The sequence below is a fragment of the Aulostomus chinensis genome, chromosome 17 (assembly GCF_037954235.1).
Source record: "Aulostomus chinensis isolate RoL2024-O1b breed Wild chromosome 17, RoL_Achi_v1.0, whole genome shotgun sequence".
Lineage (NCBI taxonomy): Eukaryota > Metazoa > Chordata > Actinopteri > Syngnathiformes > Aulostomidae > Aulostomus > Aulostomus chinensis.
Genome location: NC_141336.1, coordinates 9,061,799 through 9,084,936, shown reverse-complemented (window position 1 = coordinate 9,084,936; position 23,138 = coordinate 9,061,799). Strand labels below are relative to the sequence as shown.

The 23,138-nt window shown below is 41.1% G+C and overlaps 1 protein-coding gene across 12 annotated transcripts in view; it reads right to left on the bottom strand.

Annotated features, from left to right (window-relative positions):
• The window catches only part of nin (ninein (GSK3B interacting protein)), a 64,003-nt gene that overhangs the window by 10,165 nt on the left and 30,700 nt on the right, over nt 1-23,138 (bottom strand). For 9 of the 12 annotated variants that reach the window (XM_086181665.1, XM_086181671.1, XM_086181666.1 and 6 more), the window contains 21 exons: nt 21,977-22,022; nt 21,707-21,882; nt 20,629-20,775; nt 17,916-18,083; nt 15,379-15,515; nt 13,972-14,112; nt 13,278-13,452; nt 13,010-13,120; nt 12,647-12,736; nt 12,371-12,506; nt 12,110-12,231; nt 10,779-11,899; nt 6,909-9,167; nt 4,503-4,601; nt 4,351-4,420; nt 4,095-4,262; nt 3,894-4,010; nt 2,904-2,972; nt 2,653-2,772; nt 2,372-2,506; nt 2,160-2,261 (listed from right to left, as the gene is read on the bottom strand). In XM_086181665.1, the coding sequence (XP_086037791.1) occupies nt 2,160-2,261; nt 2,372-2,506; nt 2,653-2,772; nt 2,904-2,972; nt 3,894-4,010; nt 4,095-4,262; nt 4,351-4,420; nt 4,503-4,601; nt 6,909-9,167; nt 10,779-11,899; nt 12,110-12,231; nt 12,371-12,506; nt 12,647-12,736; nt 13,010-13,120; nt 13,278-13,452; nt 13,972-14,112; nt 15,379-15,515; nt 17,916-18,083; nt 20,629-20,775; nt 21,707-21,882; nt 21,977-22,022 (5,709 nt within the window). The remainder of the gene's footprint in view (nt 1-2,159; nt 2,262-2,371; nt 2,507-2,652; nt 2,773-2,903; nt 2,973-3,893; nt 4,011-4,094; nt 4,263-4,350; nt 4,421-4,502; nt 4,602-6,908; nt 9,168-10,778; nt 11,900-12,109; nt 12,232-12,370; nt 12,507-12,646; nt 12,737-13,009; nt 13,121-13,277; nt 13,453-13,971; nt 14,113-15,378; nt 15,516-17,915; nt 18,084-20,628; nt 20,776-21,706; nt 21,883-21,976; nt 22,023-23,138) is intronic. The other 3 variants (XM_086181667.1, XM_086181668.1, XM_086181676.1) reach the window with 3 other exon arrangements.

The following is a 23,138-nucleotide window of genomic DNA, read 5'->3' as shown; positions in this document are numbered from 1 at the left end:
CATTTATTGCTGATCATTGACAGACATTAAGTTGAACTGGCCTCGTGATACTGAAAGTGAGCAGGGCACACTTTGCCACAAACTCTTCCACATACAGTCGTCCTCAAAATTATTCATACCGTTGCTAATTCTTGTGATTTTTCATTTAGTGATGAAATAAATGCATGTTTTCAAATTTGTGTATTAGCTTTATGTGACCAACAATTGAAAGAATGACAACAATACAAAATTTAAAAAAAATATATATATATTTCTGGGTTATTTTATTGATGTAGTTCCAAAAAAGGGCAAGTTCAAAATTATTCATACCCCTGACAATATTTCAACAAACATGTGCCAAATGTGGTAATTTTTGTCCAATAATTCTTTCAAGATGTCACAATGGAATAAAACCTGTTATTTAACATTATTGGCCAAATGCTAAAGCGAAAAAAGACATTTTCAGAAGAGTATAAATAGTGGGAAAGTGTTCAGGTCATTGTCAATTTCTGGTCATAATGGCAAAGAAGAAGGAGCTCAGTGAGGACCTACGTCAGCGTCGTGTTCGTACCCACAGTGAAGGAAAGGGTTACAAGGCCATTTCCAAGCAGTATGGTGTCCCTGTCTCAACCATCCAGAGCATCATCAACAAGCACAAGAGGTTCAACACTGTCAAAAACCTCAGTGGGTGTGGCCGAAAGCGTAAGGTGTCCCCCAAACTTGCCAGGAAAATCTGCCGAGAGATCAACACCAACCCACGGACCACAACCAAGGCCCTAATTCAAACACTTGAGCAGACAGGGACAAAGGTGTCACCACTGAGTGAGTTTTGCACAGAGGAGGTCTCCATGGACGTAAACCTCAGAAGAAGCCGCTGCTCAGGAAAAAAACATCTGGTAGCTCGCCTGGCCCTTTGTAGAGGTCATCTGAAGCAAGATCCCAGCTTTTGGTCAACCATCCTGTGGTCTGATGAGACAAAGCTGGAGTTATTTGGCCATATGGATACTCAATATGTCTGGAGGAAGAAAGGAGAAGCCTATAGACCAAAGAACACTGTGCCCACTGTCAAGTATGGTGGTGGAAGCATAATGCTATGGGGATGTTTCTCTTCCAGTGGCACAGTGAATCTCGTCAAGGTCCAAGGTCCCATGAAAAAGGAGGATTACATCAGGATACTTGATGAACATGTCAAGGAATCTGCTGTGAAACTCCAGCTTGGCCGAAACTGGATGTACCAACAAGATGATGATCCTAAACACTCTGCCAAGGTAGTGAAGAAATGGTTCAAGGACAATAACATCAATGTCCTGGAATGGCCAAGTCAAAGTCCTGACCTCAATCCCATTGAGAATTTGTGGCATCACTTGAAGACCAGAGTGATGGCAAGGAAACCAACCAACCTGACCCAGCTTGAGGCATTCGCCAAGGAAGAGTGGGCCAACATCCCACAGGAGACGTGCAAGAAGCTTGTGGACACGTACAAGAATCGTCTGGAAGCAGTCATAAAGAATAAAGGCTATGCCATTGACTATTAAATAATGACGATGGACGAGGGTATGAATAATTTTGAACATGGCATTTTTTTGGACTCCGTTAATAAAATACCCAAGAAATATTTTTTTTCTTTCATTTTATATTGTTGTTTTTGAGGACAACTGTATGTGTCTGTTAAAATATAGAAATTTATTTCAGAAATATATTTGATGAAACACATTTTAAATCCTCTTGGTTTGCACTTGCCTCAGTAAGCAGGGAGCAAGTCAATATTTGTTTTTCAAACACTGGAATACGTACATAAATTTCATCTGTCATCTGTTTATGATAAAAGGTAGTGAATTTCACACCATTAGAGGTGTGAAATCAAATTTAGATAGCCTGTAGTGCAGTGAAATACGGTATGGTTTGGCACTTTTGAAAGACGGTGAAGTTTAAATTTGATCACTGAAAACTGTCAAAGGTATTCCAGAATTGACACCGCAGGATGTATTGAGGTCGTTGAGCTGGCCATGCACAAAATGAGGTCATCAGCATCATGAGCGTGAGATTTCTCCCCAAGTTATCCATTATATTGCGCGGCATTAGTTTAGAAAAGAAGTAAGAGACAATGGCAAGTGCAAGATTTGGCAAATGCTGCATTTAAAGTAACAAAGGTGGACAGAAAAGTGGGTAGCAGGCCCTACCTCAAACAGCTGTCTAGACAGTTGAGCTACTTGGACCTTGAGCATCTTATTTTCTTGTCGTAGGCTCTCCATCTCTGTGTGTCTTTCTACAGATTCACAGCCCTGAAAGAAATGGTCAAAGTACTAAGAATACAAGATAGGGGTAAATAATCAACAAAGCTTAGAATGGACACTGCAACAGAAGTATTTGGTTATTTTATTGTGGCTGTTACCTTGAACAGTTCCTTTTGGACCTCCTGTTCTTGCTTCAGAGAGGCATTGTCCTGTTCCAAGGCCCTCACCAGCAAGGACTGACTCAGGTGTTTGTGCTGCTTCAGTGACTGCATGGTCGTGTCAAGCAGTTGGGTCTGCACATAAAATAATGTGCATGAAGATTAGCGACGGAGATAGCACAGCACCATTATGATTGTTTTTTTTTGTCATTCTAAAAAGGAGGAAAAGACAGAAAGTTGGACTGGATAGTGTTATCTCGCAAGTCCAGTTTAGCCATCACCTTTTCTCTAGGCTGCGCATCGTCCTCTTGCTCATTGAGTTGAGACGTCTCATCTCTGTGCAACTGCTTGCTCTGACTCTTGAAACCATTGGAGTGCAAGGCTACCTCCAAAGTATGGTTCTGTGATGGACAAAGGAAAAGATCGAGACAAATGAAAACCTTATGCAAACCATAAAGCAATCCTTTTCTTGAGAAAGAAGTTTACCCCCGACTACCAATTAACCAAGCAGAAAAATTAAAATATGGCCTACTTTATTGTTGGCTTTCTGAAGCTGTTTGCATTGCACAGCAACTTCCTGTCTGAGGGAATCCCTCTTGTGCTGCACAAAACAGAGGTTTGAATTAAAATGCACTTTTATGGCTGAAAGCCTCGAGAGTTTCATCCAGCATCTTTACGTAGGTGGAAAAATTATTGATTTTATATGGTATCCTAATGACCCCCCCCCCCCCAAAAAAAGATTCTTAATTTTTGTATCTTGCAAACTTGCCTATCTAAAAATTCATACACTTACCTGGCATCTTATTTTAAATGCTTTGAATTAAGCCTACAGATTTTTAATCAATTTATTGCCTTCTAAAAACCTATGGAATTTTTCATAAAACCACACAAAACCAAAGGCTTACTGGAAAAACGTGGCAGAATTGCCAATGATGATAAAACCTTTATTTTATAGCCACTGTTGCAGGTAGAAACATGAAATCAAACACAACATAAATAAGGTAGGACTTTTTGCTTCTATGCAAAATGACTTGCTTTTGTGCACCTGTTCATTAAATATCAAAGAAATCCACACACCTACAATAGTGAGGCTATTGCATCAGGCCTTTAAAGGAGAAGCATGTAAATGTTGTCACAGGTCTTTAGGGTAGAGCAACCCCTGATGATGCATCAGATCAGAGAAGTCAGTAAATACTAACTGTAATATGTTCACTTATTTTCATCTAGCTTAAAGAAAAAAATATTTCAATGAGAGGAATTTGTTGATAACCTACCTCATGAGCTTTGGCAAACTGGTTCTGGAGGCCCTGAGTCCCCTTCTCAACACTGTTTTGCTTCTCAACTCTATGGTTGACCTGATTTTTCACTGACTCAACCTTGACCACCTACATACGAGAAGTTTCCAACAATTCTACTCTTACATTTCCCAGTTGCCTCAAAGACCTAATAACTTAATGTTTTTTCTGCATCATTCTCACTGAGCTTTTTGCTCTTAGTGTTGGACCTATGGATGGATGCTCACCTTCTCTCTGAGGCCAGACAGCTGCAGTGACAGCTGGGTATTCCTCTCCTCTAGCCGTGCTGTGTCCTCTTGAGCTTTGGTCAACTCTCCTTCCAGAGCAGACACACATGCTGCCAGCTTACACAAAACAGCAATTCATAAGCAACTCGCTACAACCACCACAGCACCATTATGGCCATCAGTTTGCCATTAAGGGTTTACCTTGTTTTTCTCTTCAGCACAGAACACATCCCTTCTGTCATTTTCCTTTATCAACTCTGCCAGCTGCTGCTTTAGCTTCTCCAGATTAGCAATATTCTGGCCATCTTTGTCCACTAGAATCCCCTTCTTGTACTGTAGTTGCTGGCTTTGCAAACAAAGCTCTGAAATCTAAGGATATAAATCAACAACTCATGACGTGCTCCTAAGGATAGAAAATCAGAAACTGTTTCAAGAAAACGTTTTGTTACCAACTCACCTGTTTGTTGAAATTCTGTGCTGCCTTATTAGCTGCAAGCTCGTCATATTTTAAGCGATCGAATGTCTTTCTAAAAAAACAAATGTCAGTTTACATTATGATAAAAATACACATAAATGGTTATTTAAATAAAAATATTTTTGCTTTGTTACATTAACTCTTCCTGAGCCTCTTTCAGGTCCTCTTTTTTCAGCAGAGTAATATTTTGCTTGAGGATGAGGTTTTCTTCAGCAAGCCGAATGGCTGAGGATCTACGGAGATGACACAAGTTACAGTCAAAACTAGAATGCACTCGAGAGCTAATATATTATTGCCAAGGTGATATCATCCAGATAATTTACAAAATCTGTTCATCACATTCTATCATCCTACCAGTATCATCAAAATCCATCCAAATCTAAGTTTTTCTGTGAATAGACAAATACACACCTGTGGATAGAGTCAATAAGTGACCACCAAAAAAAAAAATTCTGCACAAAGTCTGAAATTAAACCTAGGCCCACATCAAATTTGCATATTTTTTATGAGCTTTCATAGCATCTTTAGTCTACAACTAATGAAAATCTGGCCCTATTTCACAATGTACCTATTAACCCTTATAGCCCGATCGGCCCGCCGCCGGGCAGAAAAACGCTGGACGTAATTGGGCGCTGTAAAAATGTATCGAAATTTGACGGCAATATTTACTTTCAATTCTCGATCAAAGTTTGGACTCTAATGCTCACAAAACAGGGTCGGGTGTCTGTTTTAGCGCAAACGTTACTTTTTTGTGGTGATTTTAATCTGTTTTGGTACGAAATCGGGACATTTAAATTTTGCGACCGCAGCAGAATCAAAGTTGAATTGAGTTTGTAGTCTTTGGAAAGGGGAGAAGCTACTGAATCGATCGACACCTACCATTCCAAGAACTACAAATCCCAGCTACGTAAAACTTCGAGCGTAAAACCTGCGCAAACTATGCGCTCTCGCCGTCTTTTACACGCAACGCCCCACAGACGAAGGCAGACCGCTGAACAAAAGCCGAAAGATCCAATAGTGAGTAAGAGACAACTAAAATTAAAATTTATTGTAATTTGGAGCCAGTTTTCATCAGAGGTAGAAAATAATTCCTTTGGCACAATTGGAAAACTGAGTTCTCGCCAGGGTGAATCCTTACAAAATCCTTGATGTAGGCTTCACTGTTTGCCCAAATTCTATCAACTTTGGTAAATTTGTGGTCAAGGAGTGGATGAAGCTAATCAGAAGTGTCTGGGTGCATGAAATCATTGCTGTCAGTGTTTTCCTCTGTCAAAAAAATAAAATATTTTGGCAAGAGTAAAAAAAACAATTTTTCGTCTGGTTTATTCCAATTTACTCAGGCTTAAAGACAGATACAACACTTCTGACACTTGGAACACATTCTCTGAAGTCCCTAGATGTCCAAGGACACCAAGAACATGCATATAACCTTTATTAAAGTGTAGTAATTACACATTTACTATGGGTATGTCTTTTTAGGCGTTTTTTTCCTGAAAATATGCTGTGAGTGGAAGAGGTTAATGCCGGACCCACTCCTTTCTGCTAAAAAGAAATAATGGGTGCTTCCTCTGGCCCTGCCCCATTCTCCCATAATAATCACATAATTTGAAATATTATACAAATTCCTACCCAAAGTGTATTCACTCTGAACACCCAAATCAGGCTTGCAGTGTAAACTGAAAAGTACTTAGGTCTTCCTGCAAATCATGATTGCATCTCATTGGTTCCTCCTCCACTATCTCCCTCATTTGTCTTACAGCAATGTGATAAATGTGAGTGATTAATACATGTGACAAACATGACTTATGCAGTCCAATGGCCACCCAGTAGTGTTGCATCACCTCTGTGTGTGAGCAAATAACATGAATGAATATCATTTGTTTCATATATCTTGTCTTCATGTGACCTCCTTAAATTTATTGTTTACCCACCTGTTATATCACCACAACAGCTCTGCACAGGTCTGTAAATTCCATTGTGCATTGAGCCCTTTGTCAATTACACAATGGTTCTTCTCAAAACTGTTGAGAATGCAGGCTGGTTCAGCAGTCTTGAACAGCACTGGCTCAAGAACCCACATAAATTTTATGTGAAAAGGGCTAAAGTTTCAAGAAAAAAGTTCTCTAGTTTTTGTGTGATACCGGTGACATCCAGACACTAGGCCCCAGCAACATAACCTCCTTGTCAGAGGTAAACATGATTAATTACTGAATTAGGTGAAATCCCTAATAATTCAATGGGGTGATCTAAAAAATTTTAAATTGCATATTTTAAGACACACACACACACACACACACACACACACACACACACACACACACACACACACACACACACACGCTATGTGGCTCTAAGTGGCTAAGTCATAGGTGGTCAAAGCTTTAGGGGTACCAGGAACCTATTTGCAAGTGGAACAACAAAACTATCTTGGACTTGGGAACAAAAGGAGGAGTGTTTTTAAACAATCAAGCACATTAAGGTTGGGATGACAATCCACTGCAGACATGGGAGGACTGATTCCTAGTTAGTCTTCACATTACCTATGAGCTTGGGTGGTTTCATTTAATGTGTGTGACTCATCTTGTAGCTCTGTGATGGCTCTGCGAAGCTTGGTGTTCTCCTGCTCTAACTCCATGCAGCTGTTCTCCAGGTGAGAGAATGCCAGGACTTTTACTTTCAGATCTAGGAAGTCCTCATCTGAGGGCCTTTGTGGGAATCCAGTGTCTAGGAGAAAAATGTCCCCCCACCTCTCCAATTCACTAAACAACATAGATAGCTTGTTCTCCTCTTGCGTCCTACCGGTCTCATTCGCACATGAAATATGCTCCTCATGAATATCAGGGAAAATATTGATTTTGCTTTCAAGGCTACAAACCCTCTTTTTAAGTTCACCATTTTGTTCCTTCAATTTGTTTTTCTCATACATGCAGTCTTCATAACTAATCTGAAGGTCAGTCATTTTTGAATCCGTCATCTCCAACACTTTGATGTGCTCCATTAACAACACCATTTTAACTTTGAGGCAATAGTTTTCCTCTAAAAACTGATTACAAGCTCTTATCTTTTTAATGCCATGTGACAAAAGTTTCTCTAGTAATTCTGTCTTCTGGTGAAGCAAATAAATCTTCTTTTTTAGGAGATTATTTGTCTCTGTGGCAGTGCCGCATTGAGTTTTAAACACCGAAAAATTGTGATTCACATTTTTCAGATACACGTCTTTTCTTTCAGTGGTTAAATTCTCCCAGCTGAAGTCTGAGCTGTGTTCTGCTTCTTCTCTCGGGTCATGAGAACCATTAGGTTGACAATTATCCTTAACATCCCCTACAGACAGTTCACAAGGGTTGCCTGTCTCCCCCAGCATAGATGGATCAACCACAGCCTCATGACACTGTTCATCTTCATCGGAAGAGGATTCAAAATCCAAAGCTGCTAAATCCTCCAGCTCTGTTTCCTCATCACATGATTCCAGAGCAATGTCTTTGTTTGCATCTACACCTTCAAACACCTCAAGCAACATTTTAACTTGGGACTTCCTGTCCAAGAAAACAGCTTCCTTTTTGTTTCCACCAGAATCAATGCAGTGATTCTCAGGGGTTTCTGGGTTCTGAATGACACAGTGCGCCATCTCAGGTTCTTCTTCATGACAAACTTCCATGGAATCACAATGTAATACTTCAGGCCTTGAATCTCCAACTTCATTATCTTCTGGTACAGAAACTTGATCTTTATATCCCTCACCAATCACATCTGTACTTTTGGGCCATGAGTCAATGCTCTTTTTTTTCTTAATTCCTGCAAAATCATCCATTAGTTTCTCAGTTGCAACTGTTTCTACCTTTGACATGTTCTCTTCTTTGTCACGGGTGCCTTCTTCACAGTGTTTTACATCAAAACTTTGAATATTTTCATAAAATTCATCCACTGCACCGGTTTCTGTGATCATTTCTACAGATTCCTGATTGGAAAAATTTGCAACAACATTATCCTGCATTCCAATTCCCTGAATATCAGATATAAACTCCTCTTGGTCATTCTCAAGATTACTTTTCAACTTCACAAGCATAGATATGTGTCCTTGTAGGTCCTTCCTGTCAAGCTCAAAGTCCTCTGCCACCTGTTTCAGAAGCATCTCCAGCTCTTTGATCTTCATCTTTAAGTCATCACACTGGGTTAATACTTCAATCCTATCTGTTATCTGCATCTGAGGATTTGAAAGGATCTCACTGTTTTTTGCATTGAGTTCTGCCTGGCGTTTTAGAAGTTCTACTGTCTCCCATTTAAAATTCAACATTGTTTGATTCAATAGGAGCTCAGTCTTCATTGCTTTCTTGTCAGACAGAGCAAGAAGCACCTCTTTGGTCTGAAGATGGTTATGAAGCTCATTCAGCTGTCTACTAAGCTCCATTTCTTTGGTCTGAGACAAACTAATGAACTTATCCAGATCATTTTGCAACTGCTGATTTTTTATTGCCAGTGCCTCCAGTTCTTCTTCATGAATTCTTTCCAGCTCAAGACGGCCTTTCGACCACTCCTGATTTCGGCTCCCCCTTTCTTGCTCAATGGCATCCTCCATCATTTTCCGTTTTTCTTCAGCATCCTTAAGAGCTTTCTGCAACTGCTCCTCCCAGTCGAGCTTCTGCTTGTCATGTTTTCCAGAAATCTCATTGAGCCTACTTTGGTAGTGCTGTTCAACTTTCAAAATATCAGCCTGAAAACGCTGTGCAGCAGAATCTTGATCATCCGAGAAACGATCTTCTACTTCTTTGATTCTCTGAGAGAAGCTGATCTCAATTTTCCCCCTGTACATGGTGAGTCAACGACTGTTACAGCAAAACACTTATCTTTAAATACTACAAAAATGTTTAAAAAAAACAACTTCTGCATGCGCTTCAATCAGCCCAAAACTAGCTTGGTGCCACAGTAGTATTGACAGGAGATCTGGTGAAAACCAGGCATTTCTGGACAAGGAAACAGACTTTATGCTGGCACTGCTCAAGGAATTGTCAGTCTGTCTTTGAATAAGTATACTTTTCTACAGGTTGGACAACTTGCTAACTTGTTCTGTATAACGTGAAGGTGAACTACACGAAGATCTGATTGCAACAAGTTTGGGGGCATTCCACCACCTTATCTAGCAGAAGCAGACTTACTTTTGTCAGTAAAGCCCCTTTCACACTGCACCAAAAATGCAGATGAACACGGGTGTTTGGGCGTGCTGAAAGAGTCGAGTCAGCATTTCGACCCGCATCCACCGACCTTCCATGTGACCCGGGTGTTTAGCGGCTAGTGCTCGGCTCGCCGGCAGTGTGAAAAAGGCAACCTGAGTTGTCTCAGGTTGCCTGCGATATGACCCGTTGATGTAGATCTACCTTCCTGTCGCATTCTGATTTTGTCACTGTGCCGCCTGTCAGGCTTTCATTGTGGATGCTCTAGGAAAAAAAATAAAATAAATTGCTGCGAGAGCTGCTTACTCATCTCTCAACAAAGTTTTGGTCTCTGCCATAAGATCAGTCTTCCTGTTGATGTCCCTGAGACTCAATTTCACCCTTTTTTTCAAACAAATTTACATGTGTATGATCTTGCGTGATTTAATCTACGTAATGCTTGGGAACTCCCACCAATCGGGAATGCTAACGTGAACTGCCCAAGCGTGACTGTGTTTATAAACAATTTGTTACGCGATCTTCACATTTTTTTTTTTTTTTGATCATGGAAGCGCACTGGCAGGTAAGTGAAGTCCGCGAGCTGCTCATCATCCACGGTGAAGAGGACATCCGGCGGCAGAATTCTGGAACCGTAAGGGACACGTCGGTGCACTTTTATGTGTAATGATGACCTTGTCAGCGCAAAGACATACCAGAGAGAAAAACACAAGCACGCAGCCCTCACAGCGGGAGTTCAGACCCGCGTCTGCTAGAAGCTTGAATGCGCCCTAATGCCGAGCAAACGTGGGTACAAAAACCTGCTTTAACACACGTTTCAATGTGAAAGGGGTAAAATTCAGTTCTTTTCTGTTCATGTATACTGGGACAACAGTTGTCCAATTAAATGGCTGATTTAAGCTATAACTGTGTCTTGATAGCAAGTTGTCAACTGTATCAGTAAACCAACTCAGACAACCTGGGGCTGCCAGCAAAAATGTATGAAAAAATTGGGTTATTTTGCGAGGTTAAGACCTGTTAGTCTGTGAAGTCTAGCACAAAAACCTTTTAGAAACTCCAATCTGCTTTTCTACACTTTAACTTAAACAGACGAACAACGTAATATTAATTGTTATATTATGCTCTAAAGTTGATATCAGGGGCTCTTTTTTTAAATAGTAGGCCAGGCCAAGTTGTCAAACTATAGCTGAAAACATGGCATGTCACAACTTTCTACGACATGAATATATTTAATGTCATAAATCTCACCTCTCATGAGCAATGTCATCTCGCAATATGTCCAACATACTGCTGAGCGTGTTCCTCTCTTCAGTGTGCTTGACAGTCAGCTCCTGCATTGCCTCGCGGTGGCCATCCTCTAGATAAGCCTTCTGCTCAGTCATCAGATGTTCTAGTCTTGTCTCCAACTTCTCTTTCTCAGTCTCAAGCTTTTCCTTCTCTTCATCCAGTCTCCCCTGGCACATTGCCTCAAAATCCCTCTCCAGCTGAAGTCTCTCCTCCTCCCACCCCTGCTTCAACTTTTTCTCCCTCTGCTCATACTGCTCTTGTAACTGTAGCCTTTCCTGAAAAATTTTGTCCAGGAGAGTCTTCTGACACTCCAAAAGCTGAGCTTGTTTACTCTCCCACTCTTTCTTGAGCTGGCTCTCCTTCACCTCCTGCTCCTTAACAAATCTAAACATTCCCTCCTCCAACACCACTTGCAGAGATTTGTTATTCTGCTCATCCAGTTGAGCTCGTTCTTCCTGCCACTGGTCAGTCAATTTCTGCACAATGTCACCACGCTCTTCCTCAAACTTATGTCTTGCCTCCTGCAGTCTGGCTTTCAAGTCTTCCTCATGGCTTTGTTTCAATAGCTCCTTCTCCCTTGTAGAACTCTCTAACAATCTCTTTTCTAACTTATCCTTTTCCTCCAGCCATTTTTTCTTCTCCTCCTCCACTCTGGCCTCAAACAGCTCTCTGTTATTCTCCTCTAGCTTTTTCATCTGAGTGGCATGTTGTTCTCTAAGCTCCTGTAGCTCAGTGGCAGTGCCTCCATCTGCTGCAGCCTGCTGGAGCTCAAGAACCTTCAACTGCTTCTCCAGCTCTGCTTTGAGTGTATGGACCTCTAGCAGCTGTCGTTTGAGGGCTCCCACTTCCTCCTGATGCAGATTTTCCAGCTCTTCCCTCTCCAACCTTTGCTTCTGCTCTAACCAGGTCCGCTCCAGCTCCGCCTGCTCTAGCTGGGTGTGAAGTTCCTGTGTTTGGCTGTGGATGCCAGCCATCTCTTCCCTCAAGGCCTGGACCTCCTGCTGGTGCTGAAGGGCCAATGCAACCTTCTGGTCCTCGTGGGTTGTCCTCTGTTTTTCAACCATGTTTTCAAATTCAGTGATCTATAGTGACAATGTACACCCAACCATGTGTTGGATTCAAATTGAAAAGTTAATTCATTTTTTTTTCTAGAAAAGTCCAGGGTAGCCATCAGTTAAATTACACACCAATATTAGGACCAAATGCCATATCTCAAACCAGCTTTATATTTATTCCAGTAATCCACATATTTCTGTACAACATAATGGACTATAATGATCTACTTGACTCACCTTGCTTTCCAGCTGGTGACTCAAATTCTGCATCTCTCTAAGATGTTGCTCCTTCAGTTGTTCCAGCATTATCTCTGTCTCAAGGCTCATGCTGAATGGGGGAACCTCATCTGAACCGACACCTGCAAAAACACACCTTACAAGTGATCAAATAATTTTGGTATCCCATATGTATTTTGGAGTATGTATTTTTTAATAATACAGCAGTGACTATTGACTCTCCATTTTCAATTATTTTCTGAAAGATTAAATCGGACCTACCTGGGTCAGCCTTCATACCAGGGCTTTTATTTTCCAGCTCATCAGACAGAGGTTTGTGGCAGGGTTGATGAGTTTGACGAACACTGTGGATCTCCTGCAACTCACACTGCAGCTCATCAATACGATCTTGTAGTTCCTATCAAATAATCATACCATAGATTACACAAATAATATACCCAGAAAATATGAAAACATACAGGATTTTGGAAAGTAATTTTGCATTGAGCTATGATTTTAAAAACAAGTATTGAAAGCTAAGTGGTAAGTAGCATTTACTCTGCATTGTGCTTCATAATTGCTCCGTAGCTGTTTCATACATTCCTCCTGGATGAAAAAGTCTGCCATGCCAGGGTCCAAGTCATCAAACTGAGGATTGAAATTACACATAAGTTTAAGACTATTTTCTCTTATACATTAAACTAAAGAACAGATAAAATTCTTGCAGAGCATTTATTTTATTTTTTTTGGAAATAAAGCCAAAAACTATTAACTAACAACAAAGGTAGCAGAAAAACAGCAAATACAAACAATTTTAAAATACTGCCATTGTCAAAATGCATGCTTTCAACAAACATGAATAATGGAGGAAGTCTATTCCTATGAAATAGCTCTATGGATAAACACAAAATGTCTCACTACCTTTTCTTTTATTATGTTGTCCAAACTCATCTGGAGTTTTGTAACTTGGCTTTCTGCTTCAACTAGTTTTTCATTGGCATCAAACAACTCTTTTTCAAGACGTCCGTTTTCCTAATTTACACAAACAACATGGGATATAATCATTTTTGTTAACATTTATCATTATAATTTTCAGGGATAAGCAAACATTTTGTAGAGAAATGTCGAGCCATGACAGGTTTTGTGTGTGTACCATGACAGACATTATCAACAGAAATATTTGGGGTACCTTCACATAGATGGAAAGATGGTCTCTGAGGAAAGATTCATCTTCCCGGATCTTCTCATTCTCCGCCTCCAGTTCTTCCCGTTGCAGGACAGCCTGCTGCTGAATCTGGTCCATTTCTTTCATCACCTCTGACCGTAATGCTGCCAAATTCTCTTTGTGGTCTTGCTCTAGTTTCCTTTAAATGTCCAGACACAGAGCAAACTGAATTTAATGCTTACACAACTGAGTAATACAGTACTTAAAAATGCAATTTGTGACCGTTTTCAGGAGGAGTAGGGTTCATATCATAGCATATTATATTCAATGTTACGCTCTACGTGTTAAGTATAAAACTACATGAAGAAAAAATATGACATTAAGCACCTGCTTAATTTCTATACAATTCTGGTATTTTTCCAACCTTGGCCTGTTCCCCCCATATGCTTAGGTGAAAATGAAAGATTAGGACCAAAATTATTGAAAGAGAATGTTATGACTTATTTTGCTAGGCTGAGACAATCACTGTCTTAACAACATCCACTTAAGGTGATAGCATTGGTATTTTAATCTTTACAATACCAGTTCTACGCCGCTTACAAGTCAAAAAAATAAATATAACACCATTCAAATATTTTTTTGTAGAAACTAAAGGGGGAGGGATAATAAACAAACAGCAGCAGGGTAAACTGATGGTATCCAGGGAAAAAAACACTACCTGAGACTTTGGCTGTTTGTGTGCTCAATTAACAAGTGATGTTCATCCACCTCAATGGCAAGCTGAGTTTTTAGTTTCGCTGCTTTTTCCAGGTCTGATCGGATTTTCTCTTTCTCCTGGAATTCATGATCCACACGCTCTCTGGAAAGAAAATGAAACATAAAACACAGAGAACGATAATTGTTGAGGTCCCCTTGAAAATTACAATAACATTAATTATTATCATATTGATTCCAACTATTCCACAACTTTACAAAGAATCCCACTGTGGCGAACCTCAGGAGGAGTTATGAACACAGCCCACCTCAGCTCCTCCCCTAGCTCCTCCCCTTGATCCCAGGTGCAGTATAAAAAAAGGCCCAGTATGGTGGATTGCAGTCCCTGGCTGGTTGCCTCCACGGGTGGTGGTGAGCAGGGTCCCCATCGTATTTGTTTATTAACGCCAAATTTTCTTTTAACTAATCTCTGCCTTTTCATTTTATAGGATCCCCTGCTGCTGTTCTGTTCTGTTTTGTTGTAGTTAGATTACTTTTGATTTCTTTCTTTCTTTTTGTGGACTAGTGTTTTCTTTTGGCCCTTCTGTTTCTTGCTTTGAGTGCTTTGACTTTGGCCATTTTTGCTTTCTGGTAGTTTTTGATTTGTTGATATGGTCCATGTTTTAAGTTTGTATACTTTAAGTGCTTTTCTGTTAGGTTGTTGAGATTGTCCATCAGTTGGGCTGTTGGTCTTGTGAACTTTCTTCTGCTTTTCTTTCAGGGAGTTCGTTTTTTTTTATTCTTTTCTTTGATTTTCAGTGTGGCCTGGGTGTCGTCAGGTGGGAGGCTAGGCACCGTGGTGAGGACCTCACTCCTGTTGCATGCATGTAGGCACTGGGCATCTTTAGTACATGTTGTGTATTGATTTGTGTGTTGCACCCAGGCCAGTGGGAAGGGTCACATTCCTCGTAGTCTGCCTCCCACTGAGGCCCCAGCCCACTGATTTTAATTTCTGTTATAGTTATAAGAGTTTGTGTTAGCTGGCCCTTATAGATTAATTTTGTCTGTAGATTAATTTTAGATAATTCTGTTGATAAAATTATTTGTTGTTAAACTCACTTTGTGTTCTCTTCTTTCCCCTTGACAGCTCCAGTCTTAGGTTGAACTTCACTTTATTATTTAAATATGTTACTTAATGCCTCGGCCTCCTTAGTCTCTCAACCCTGTGCCCTTATGTTTTGCATTACACTGGTTTAATTTCTGTGCTTTACTTCCTGGGGTGCAAGTCCCCAGGTTGTGTTGTCGGTCCCTCTTTAGTTACCTTTGGGCCCCCCCCCTTTAACACCGTAGCCTATTCCACTCCCCCTCGCCACCTAAGCACAGGTATTTGAATATTAAACAGTAGTAAGATATGATTGAGCAGCGTACTCACAGGAGATATCGGATCTCAGCTTTGAAGCTTGCCAGTGCTGCTAGGTAAATTCCATTCTTAGAAACCAGAAGCTCATTTTCAAGCGCCATGGTGAGATCACCAAGACTTAATTTTCCATCCGGGCTGAAATTCAAGGCCTTTAAAAAGATTTGGAGAATATGTTAACAAATTTAGAATACCACGAGAAAGAAACTCTCCTAAACTGCTCTAACTATTGCTTCAGCCATTTTCTGTGATACTTCCATAAGATGAATGAATGATTATGTCACTCAGCTTGTTGACACACAAAACTAAAAAGTCAGTCACCAAGTATGCCACAATCAGAGGTGTGACATGAAACACATCATCACCAGAAAATAACGTGATGTTGTCTTGCCCTGCCAGTTCTCAAGAGATGAAGCAGGGGAACAGATGATCCAGTGGCAGAGGTAGCCCAAGCACCAACTCAACAGTTATCAATGTAAAATCACAGCTGGCGTGGGATAACATCAGCTTTGGCTGGGGTTTATACAGTGATATTGCCGAATCACTGTGTAATAGGGGCTGCAGATGTAGATTTAGGTCTGTCACTACCTTTACTGCCAGTTTTAAAGCAGAACAACAAAGCTCCCATTAGATCTTTGTGCATTTTATACAGAATGATAAAACATCATAATGTCACAATATCTCTCCTTGAACAGTCTGTATACCGTATTTTTTAGACTATAAGGCACACTTAAAACCTTTTAATTTTCTCAAAAATCAACAGTGCGCCTTATAATTCGGTGCGCCTTATCTATTGTTGTGCTAAATGACCTTGAACCGATTTTATGTGGTACACGGCACTCAAAAATCTGTCAAAATGTTTTAGTACGACTTTGGTTAAGATATGAAGCTGCACTGCTTGATGGATTGTCAGAGATTATGGATACCAAAGTCAAGGGCCTCACGGAGTAATACGTACTGTGCTTCAACATAATATTATGGTGTGTGTATAAGGACCCCAAAATGGCACCTGTCAAGAGACATGCTTACGAAGCAGATTTCAAACTCAAGGCTATCTGTCAAGCCGTAGAACATGAGAATAGAGCAGCTGCAAGAGAATTCAACATAAATGAATCAATGGTACAGAAGTGGAGCAAGCAAGAAGATGACCTGCACCAAGTAAAGAAGACCAAACAGATTTTCCGACGAAACAAAGCGAGATGGCCACAGTTAGAGGACAAAACTGAACAGTGGGTTATTGAACAGAGAACAGCAGTCCATAGTCTCTATTCGACTAAAAGTAACAGCAGTGGCACGTGACATGAAGATCAACGACTTTCGTGGAGGTCCTTCTTGGTGCTGCCATTTTATGAAAAGGCATAATATCTCCATTCGCACAAGAACTACCAGCAACTGGTAAAGGACTACGAAGAAAAGCTGGCCAGTTTCCGCACCTACTGCAAGAACAAGATCACTGAAAAGAAGATCCAGCCAGAACACATCACCAACATGGCCGAGGTCCCCCTTACCTTTGACATCCCCGTGAACCGTACTGTCGAGAGAACAGGGACCAGTAGGGTATCAATACGCACCACAGGGAACGAGAAGTCATCCTTCACTGTGGTTCTTGGTTGCCAGGCTAATGGCCAGAAACTACCACCCATGGCCATTTTCAAGAGGAAGACTTTGCCAAAAGAAAAGTTTCCGACCAGAGTCATCATCAAGGCTAACCCAACGGGTTGGATGGACGAGGAGAAGATGAGTGGCTGAGAGAGGTTTATGTCAAGAGACTCGACGGCTTTTTCCACAAATGTCCGTCCCTATTGATCTGCGACTCCATGCGTGCTCATCTAACCAATGCTGTCAAAACCCAAGTGAAGCAAACTAATTCTGAGCTTGCCATCATTCCAGGTGGATTAACCAAAGAACACCGCTAGATATCGGTGTTAACAGGTTGTTCAAAGTTAAATTGCGAACTGCGTGGGAGCATTGTATGACAGAAGGCAAACACACGTTCCCTAAGACAGGGAGGCAACGCTGGGCTAGTTACGCCACTATCTGCCAATGGATCGTGAATGCCTGGGCAAAGGTCTCAAACGTCGTCCGAGCATTCACAAAGGCCCGAATCATCAGCTAAGGAACAGCAACGAGACTGGCTCTGATAACGACGAGAGGGATCCGGGCATGCTTGATGCCGAAATCGCCCAACTGTTAAACTCAGACACTGAAGATGAAGACTTTGATGGATTTGTGGATAAGAAATGTGGATAAGAAATGAACTGAAAAAGTGAGTGTATTGTTTTGTATTTTATGTGTTACAATTGAACAATGTTGAGTTATTGTGAATGAGTTGAATAAAGTTACTTATCTGAGTGTTCTGTTTTGCTTTATGCGCCTTATGTATTAAAATAGACCTGTTCATTGATATTGTGCCTTATAGTCCCAAAAATACTGTATAAAGTTTTTTTTGGACTTGTTTATTCTTTAATTGAAAGCACATACATGCAATTCTTTCTCAAATGAAAGGGCTGATGATTATCGAGAGACATGGAGGAGTTTGTGGAGTATGTCACCTGCAGGATCTCAGTGCTTTTCTCTATACCCTCCTCCATCCAGGTATCCAGGATGTGTTCAGCTGGAGTGTAACCGCTACCATCGTCCAGGGCCGAGAACAGACGCAAGCCAATGGTACTGGTCAGGGCAGAAGGGGGGGTGATCCTGTGCCCTCCCTCGCGAAAGGGCTGTTTGGATAAAATATCATTACTAATAGAGAAATATAATATTCATTAAGTAATTAAATTCTATATCCATCCATTTTCTACCACTCATCCTCTTATGGGTCACGGGGGGGGGGGGGGGGGCTGGAGCCTATTGCAGCTGACTTCGGACAAGAGAATGGATACACCCTGGATGGGTTGCCAGCCCATCGCAGGGCCAACACATGTAGTCAGAAAACCGTTTGCTCTCACAGCCACAACTACAGTCAATTTAGAGTATCCGATTAACCTAGTCCCCTCTTGCATGTCTTTGGACTGTGGGAAGAAGCCAGGCAGGCACAGGGAGTATATGCTACACACAGGGCTTGAACCTGTAACTTTCTTGCTGTGAGGTGTCATTGCTAACCTCTGCACTTGCACTGCTCTTGATGTTAGGGTCTAAGGGCAGAGGATGTTGTTATGATGCCATGTGAAGCCCTTTGAGACAAACTGTTTGTGAAAACAGGCTCTACAATTAAAATTGCCTTGCCTTGCACCTCTGAGTTTAGGAGGAAGCCGGAGTACCCAGAGAGAACCCACAGAGGCACGGGGAGAACATACAAACTCCACACAGAAAGACCCCATGCTTGAGCCAGGCCTCAAACCCAGGGCCTTCTTGCTGTGAGGTGACAGTGCTAACCACTGCACCACAGTGCTGCCAACTTAAATTCTATATCTAATATCTTTATATTTTGAAATGCTACCTGCAATACAAGCCTAAAATCTTAAGAGACATACACAGGAAGGCAGCATCTCTTTGAAGTATTAACAAGGGCATTGTCCTCAATCTTGAGAGCTGGTAGCGCTCCACAATAGCTGTAGATGTTATATTGGCAGCTAGTTGTTATTGTTTGCTGTCATTCCCCTTCCAGCCTCTTCACGTCAGCGTCATTCTCTTCCCTTTTCTCTCTCTGTTTATCTCTGTCTCTTTCCTTCTCTACATCTGTCTTTTCCCATTATCTGTCTTTGTCTCTGCCCCTGTCTCCTGCTCTCTTTCCCCCAACCAGTCAAAGCAGATGGCCAATCTCACTGTTCACTGTTCCTGCCTGTTAACTCATTGGCTGCCAGCCACGTTCAGAGGAGACAACCTCATACTGCCAGGCATTTTAGGGAATTTTCATTGATTTTCAAGACCCACAGAATATTGTGTGCTATGAATATGTAAACACCGACCCCCCCAAAAGAAAGATTAGATTCTCTTCTTTCATTAGAAAAAAAAAATTTCCACCTTTTTCCATTCTTTAGTTATAGGCAATAGAACATAGGGTGGTTTCACCAAAAAACACCTTTTTCTGACCAAAAAACCTAGAAAACAAGCTTTTTGTAAAAAGAAACATAATCCAAGCAGAACAGTGACCAACAGTAATATTTTTTGGGATTTAGTGACATCTCAATGTGTGTCATTGTCATTGTCATTGACATCGTCATAGTATAAAATTACAATGACAAAAAAGTTATAAATATAAATAAAGTATAAATATAAATAAAGGAAAGTGAATGAACAACAAAGTATCAAAGTGTCAACAAAGTATAGTCGCAAGTACAATTTTGTCATCTTTTCTGCTCTTGACCAAGTCATCCTTCTCTCCTCATCTCCCTCCTCCTCACCTCTTCCTTCTCTTTTCCTCTCCTCATCCTCTTCCTCCTCTCCTCATCCTTCTTTTCTCTTTTCTTTCATCCACAAAAAAAATATTTCTACCCTTTTCTGTTATTGACCAAGTCACCCTCTTCGCCTCATACCATCCTCCTCACCTCCTCTCTTTCTTTTTTCCTCTCTGTTGGGCCCACACCCAGCCGTCGCCGGTGACAGGGGCCGCGAGGGCTCCGCCGCGACGAGTAGGAGGGCCGCCGCGGTGAGCACGGAGGCCTAGGGCGCGGGCCCGGGTGGAGCCGCCGCGGGTGCAAATCTTGGTGGCAGTAGCAAATATTCAAACGAGAACTTTGAAGGCCAAAGTGGAGAAGAGTGTTGAACATGAGTCAGTCAGTCCTAAGAGATGGGCGAACGCCGTTCGGAAGGGCGGGGCGATGGCGCCCCCGGCCAATCGAAAGGGAGTCAGGTTCAGATCCCCGAATCTGGAGTGGCGGAGATACGCTCCGCGAGGCGTCCAGTGCGGTAACGCAAACGATCCCGGAGAAGCTGGCAGGAGCTCCGCCCGCTCATTTGCTGGTCAATATAATAGTGTCTACATGTGGGATCAGCACCATATTCACACAGAAGGTGAATGAGGCTTTCCTACACCGCCCCCACTGAAAAACGCCATTTTCTTTTCATTCTCGTCAATGGCAGTCAACATTACAAACCAATTGACGAGCAAAACACGTCAATGGCAGTGAATGTGAGTTAAAAGGAAGGTTTTCATCGCTATTGTTGCAGGATGATGTTGCTCATGAAGAATTGTTGGATGTAAATTCATTGAAGGAGTATGATGCTAGATCTACTCCACTTGTAAAGTATCATGAGATAACTTTTGTTGTGATTTGGATCAATACAAATAAAATTGACTTGACTTGATACAATCACATGGCTCACCTGTATGGAGAGGTGTCTTTTCAGCTGCCAGTAAGGTGTGGAGCAAGATGGGGTGGGGGGCTCGTTCTGATTTGCAACCTTGGAAATAAACTCTTGAACATTCATGACTCCATCCCCATTAAGACTCTGGAACACATCCCCACTGATCTGTAAAACAATTTTTTTTTTAAAGTTGAAACATTTGCTGGAGTAAATAAGTTTCTTTTTCCTGTTTGCGTATTAATGTGGGATTTTAAAAATTTGACCACCACAAGGTTATTTGACATTGGTTTAAATCATTTAGAATTTTACATGAACATAGCAAAACATGTTTATTTCTCATGTACTCGCCCGAGGAAGAGCAGAAGGAAAGGCAATTCAGCAAAGTAAGGCTGACACTGAAAAAAAAAAAATATATCTATCTATCTATCTATATATATATATATCTATATATATATCTATATATATATATCTATATATATATATATCTATATATCTATATCTATATATATATATATCTATATATATATATATATATATATATATCTCAAGTATTAGAAATATACTGTACCTCGGTGGGCAAATTTTCTTTTTTTTGCCAATTATCCTCTCATAAAAAGGCAGACAAAAGTCTGTTTATATCATATATTAAGTTTATTACCAAAAGTGTAGTTCCTAACAGAGTATTAGGAAGAAATAATCTTTCAATTGAAATTGATAAAAAAAAAATACTGAGATTAACTGGAATTTTTTTTTTTTAAATAAGCCAAATAATTTCATAAAAAATTGGGAACAAACCTTTGAAAACTACAAGATTTAATGTGTTTTGCTGCTTCATAGGCATTGAAATGATAGTAGTTATAGTAAGATAGTAAGTGAGTCCTCATTCTGCTGGGGATGCTCTTAAGGACCCTCAATGACCACTGAGACCTCCTGCTTAGGTGTTATGAAGATATGTTTTATATGTGTGCCACTAGGCTGGAACACAACTAATTCCCACAAGAAGAATAAAGGATCAAATACATTTTGATTTTATCTCAAAAATAAAAATCTGCTTTTGACAACAGTGTAGAATCTTTCCTTCAAGCCTCAAACTCACCTCCATACCCAGATATTCACAGAGAGCTAGTAGTTCAGTGGGACAAGCAAACCCATCCAATGATATCGCCAACACATCACAGGCTTCATGCAGTTTCTCCTCTAGCTGGTTTGATACAGGAGCAATGGATCCCCTTGGGGTGCTTGGAATATCAGGTTTCCACAGATTCATCTGGCCTACAAATAAAGTTAGAGACTGCTTGACCAGTGACCATTTTGAGACAAATATCTATGAAGGGAATTTTCTAGAAATAGTGCCAGTTTGATGTACCTTCTGCCTCATACTCTTCTGTGCTGGAATCATGAGCATTCCAGCGCTGTAAGAGAGAAGCAAAAATGCACAGAATTCAAAACACTAACAAACATTTGTTGAAATGTCGCTAGGTCTTACCAAGTTCAAAAATAGTAACTCGTCACAAACTCCTGCTTCCAAATTTTCCCTTCTGCAGCTGGATAGAAGCTCAAACTAATTTTTAAATTAAGCAAAATTGGATTCAGCGGGGGCAGCACGGTGGTGCAGCGGTTAGCACGGTCACCTCACAGCAAGAAGGTTCCGACTTCAAGTCATAGGCACGGGATCTTTTTGTGTGGAGTTTGCATGTTCTGCTTGCGTGGGTTCTCTCCGGGTACTCTGGCTTCCTCCCACAGTCCAAAGACAGGCAATTGGGAACTCGGCTAATTGATACTCTAAATTAATTGTAGGTGTGACTGTGAGTGTGAATGGTTGTCTGTCTATATGTGTTGGCCCTGCAGTGGACTGGCGACCTGTCCAGGGTGTACCCCGCTGGGATAGGCTCCAGCCCCCCCCCCCCCCGCGACCTTTAACAGGATAAGGGGAGAAAACGGATGGATGGATTCAGTGGGGGCTGTAGTTGTGGAAAAAGCATAAAAGATCTTTTTTGAATGCACAGTCCATGGTGGTGGTGGTGCATGGGTGGTCCAGACGAATCAGGAATAGTAGACAAAATGTGTAACAATGCTCTTTAATATCATGCTGTGGTAGATGTATGATTTAAAACTTGTAGTTTAAAACACCTTGATAAGTAGAATTGATGGAAATTAAACTTTCTCTGAAAAAGAAAGTTAAAAAAACATTTTGAAAACAAAGATATCCATTTAAAATAATTTTCTTCCTTTTAAGTTCAATTCTGAGGAACTAGAAAGATTTGAAACTTTGTTGTACAGACAGGGGGGAGGGATTTTGCAAGGCATGATCCACTGTGATCCAACCCAAACCCAGCATGGCCATTTCTTGATCAGGGAGCAAACAGTGCAACAATGAGGAACAGATGGGATTCTGTAAGTGACAGTTTGAGACATGGTGTGTAGACATCCAGGAGGGTGGGGGTAGAGGAACTTTTGCTCCTCTGTTACCGCCCTCCTCCCTCTCCCTTCTCTTTCCATAGTGCCAATCCTGCAAACTCTGTAGTAGA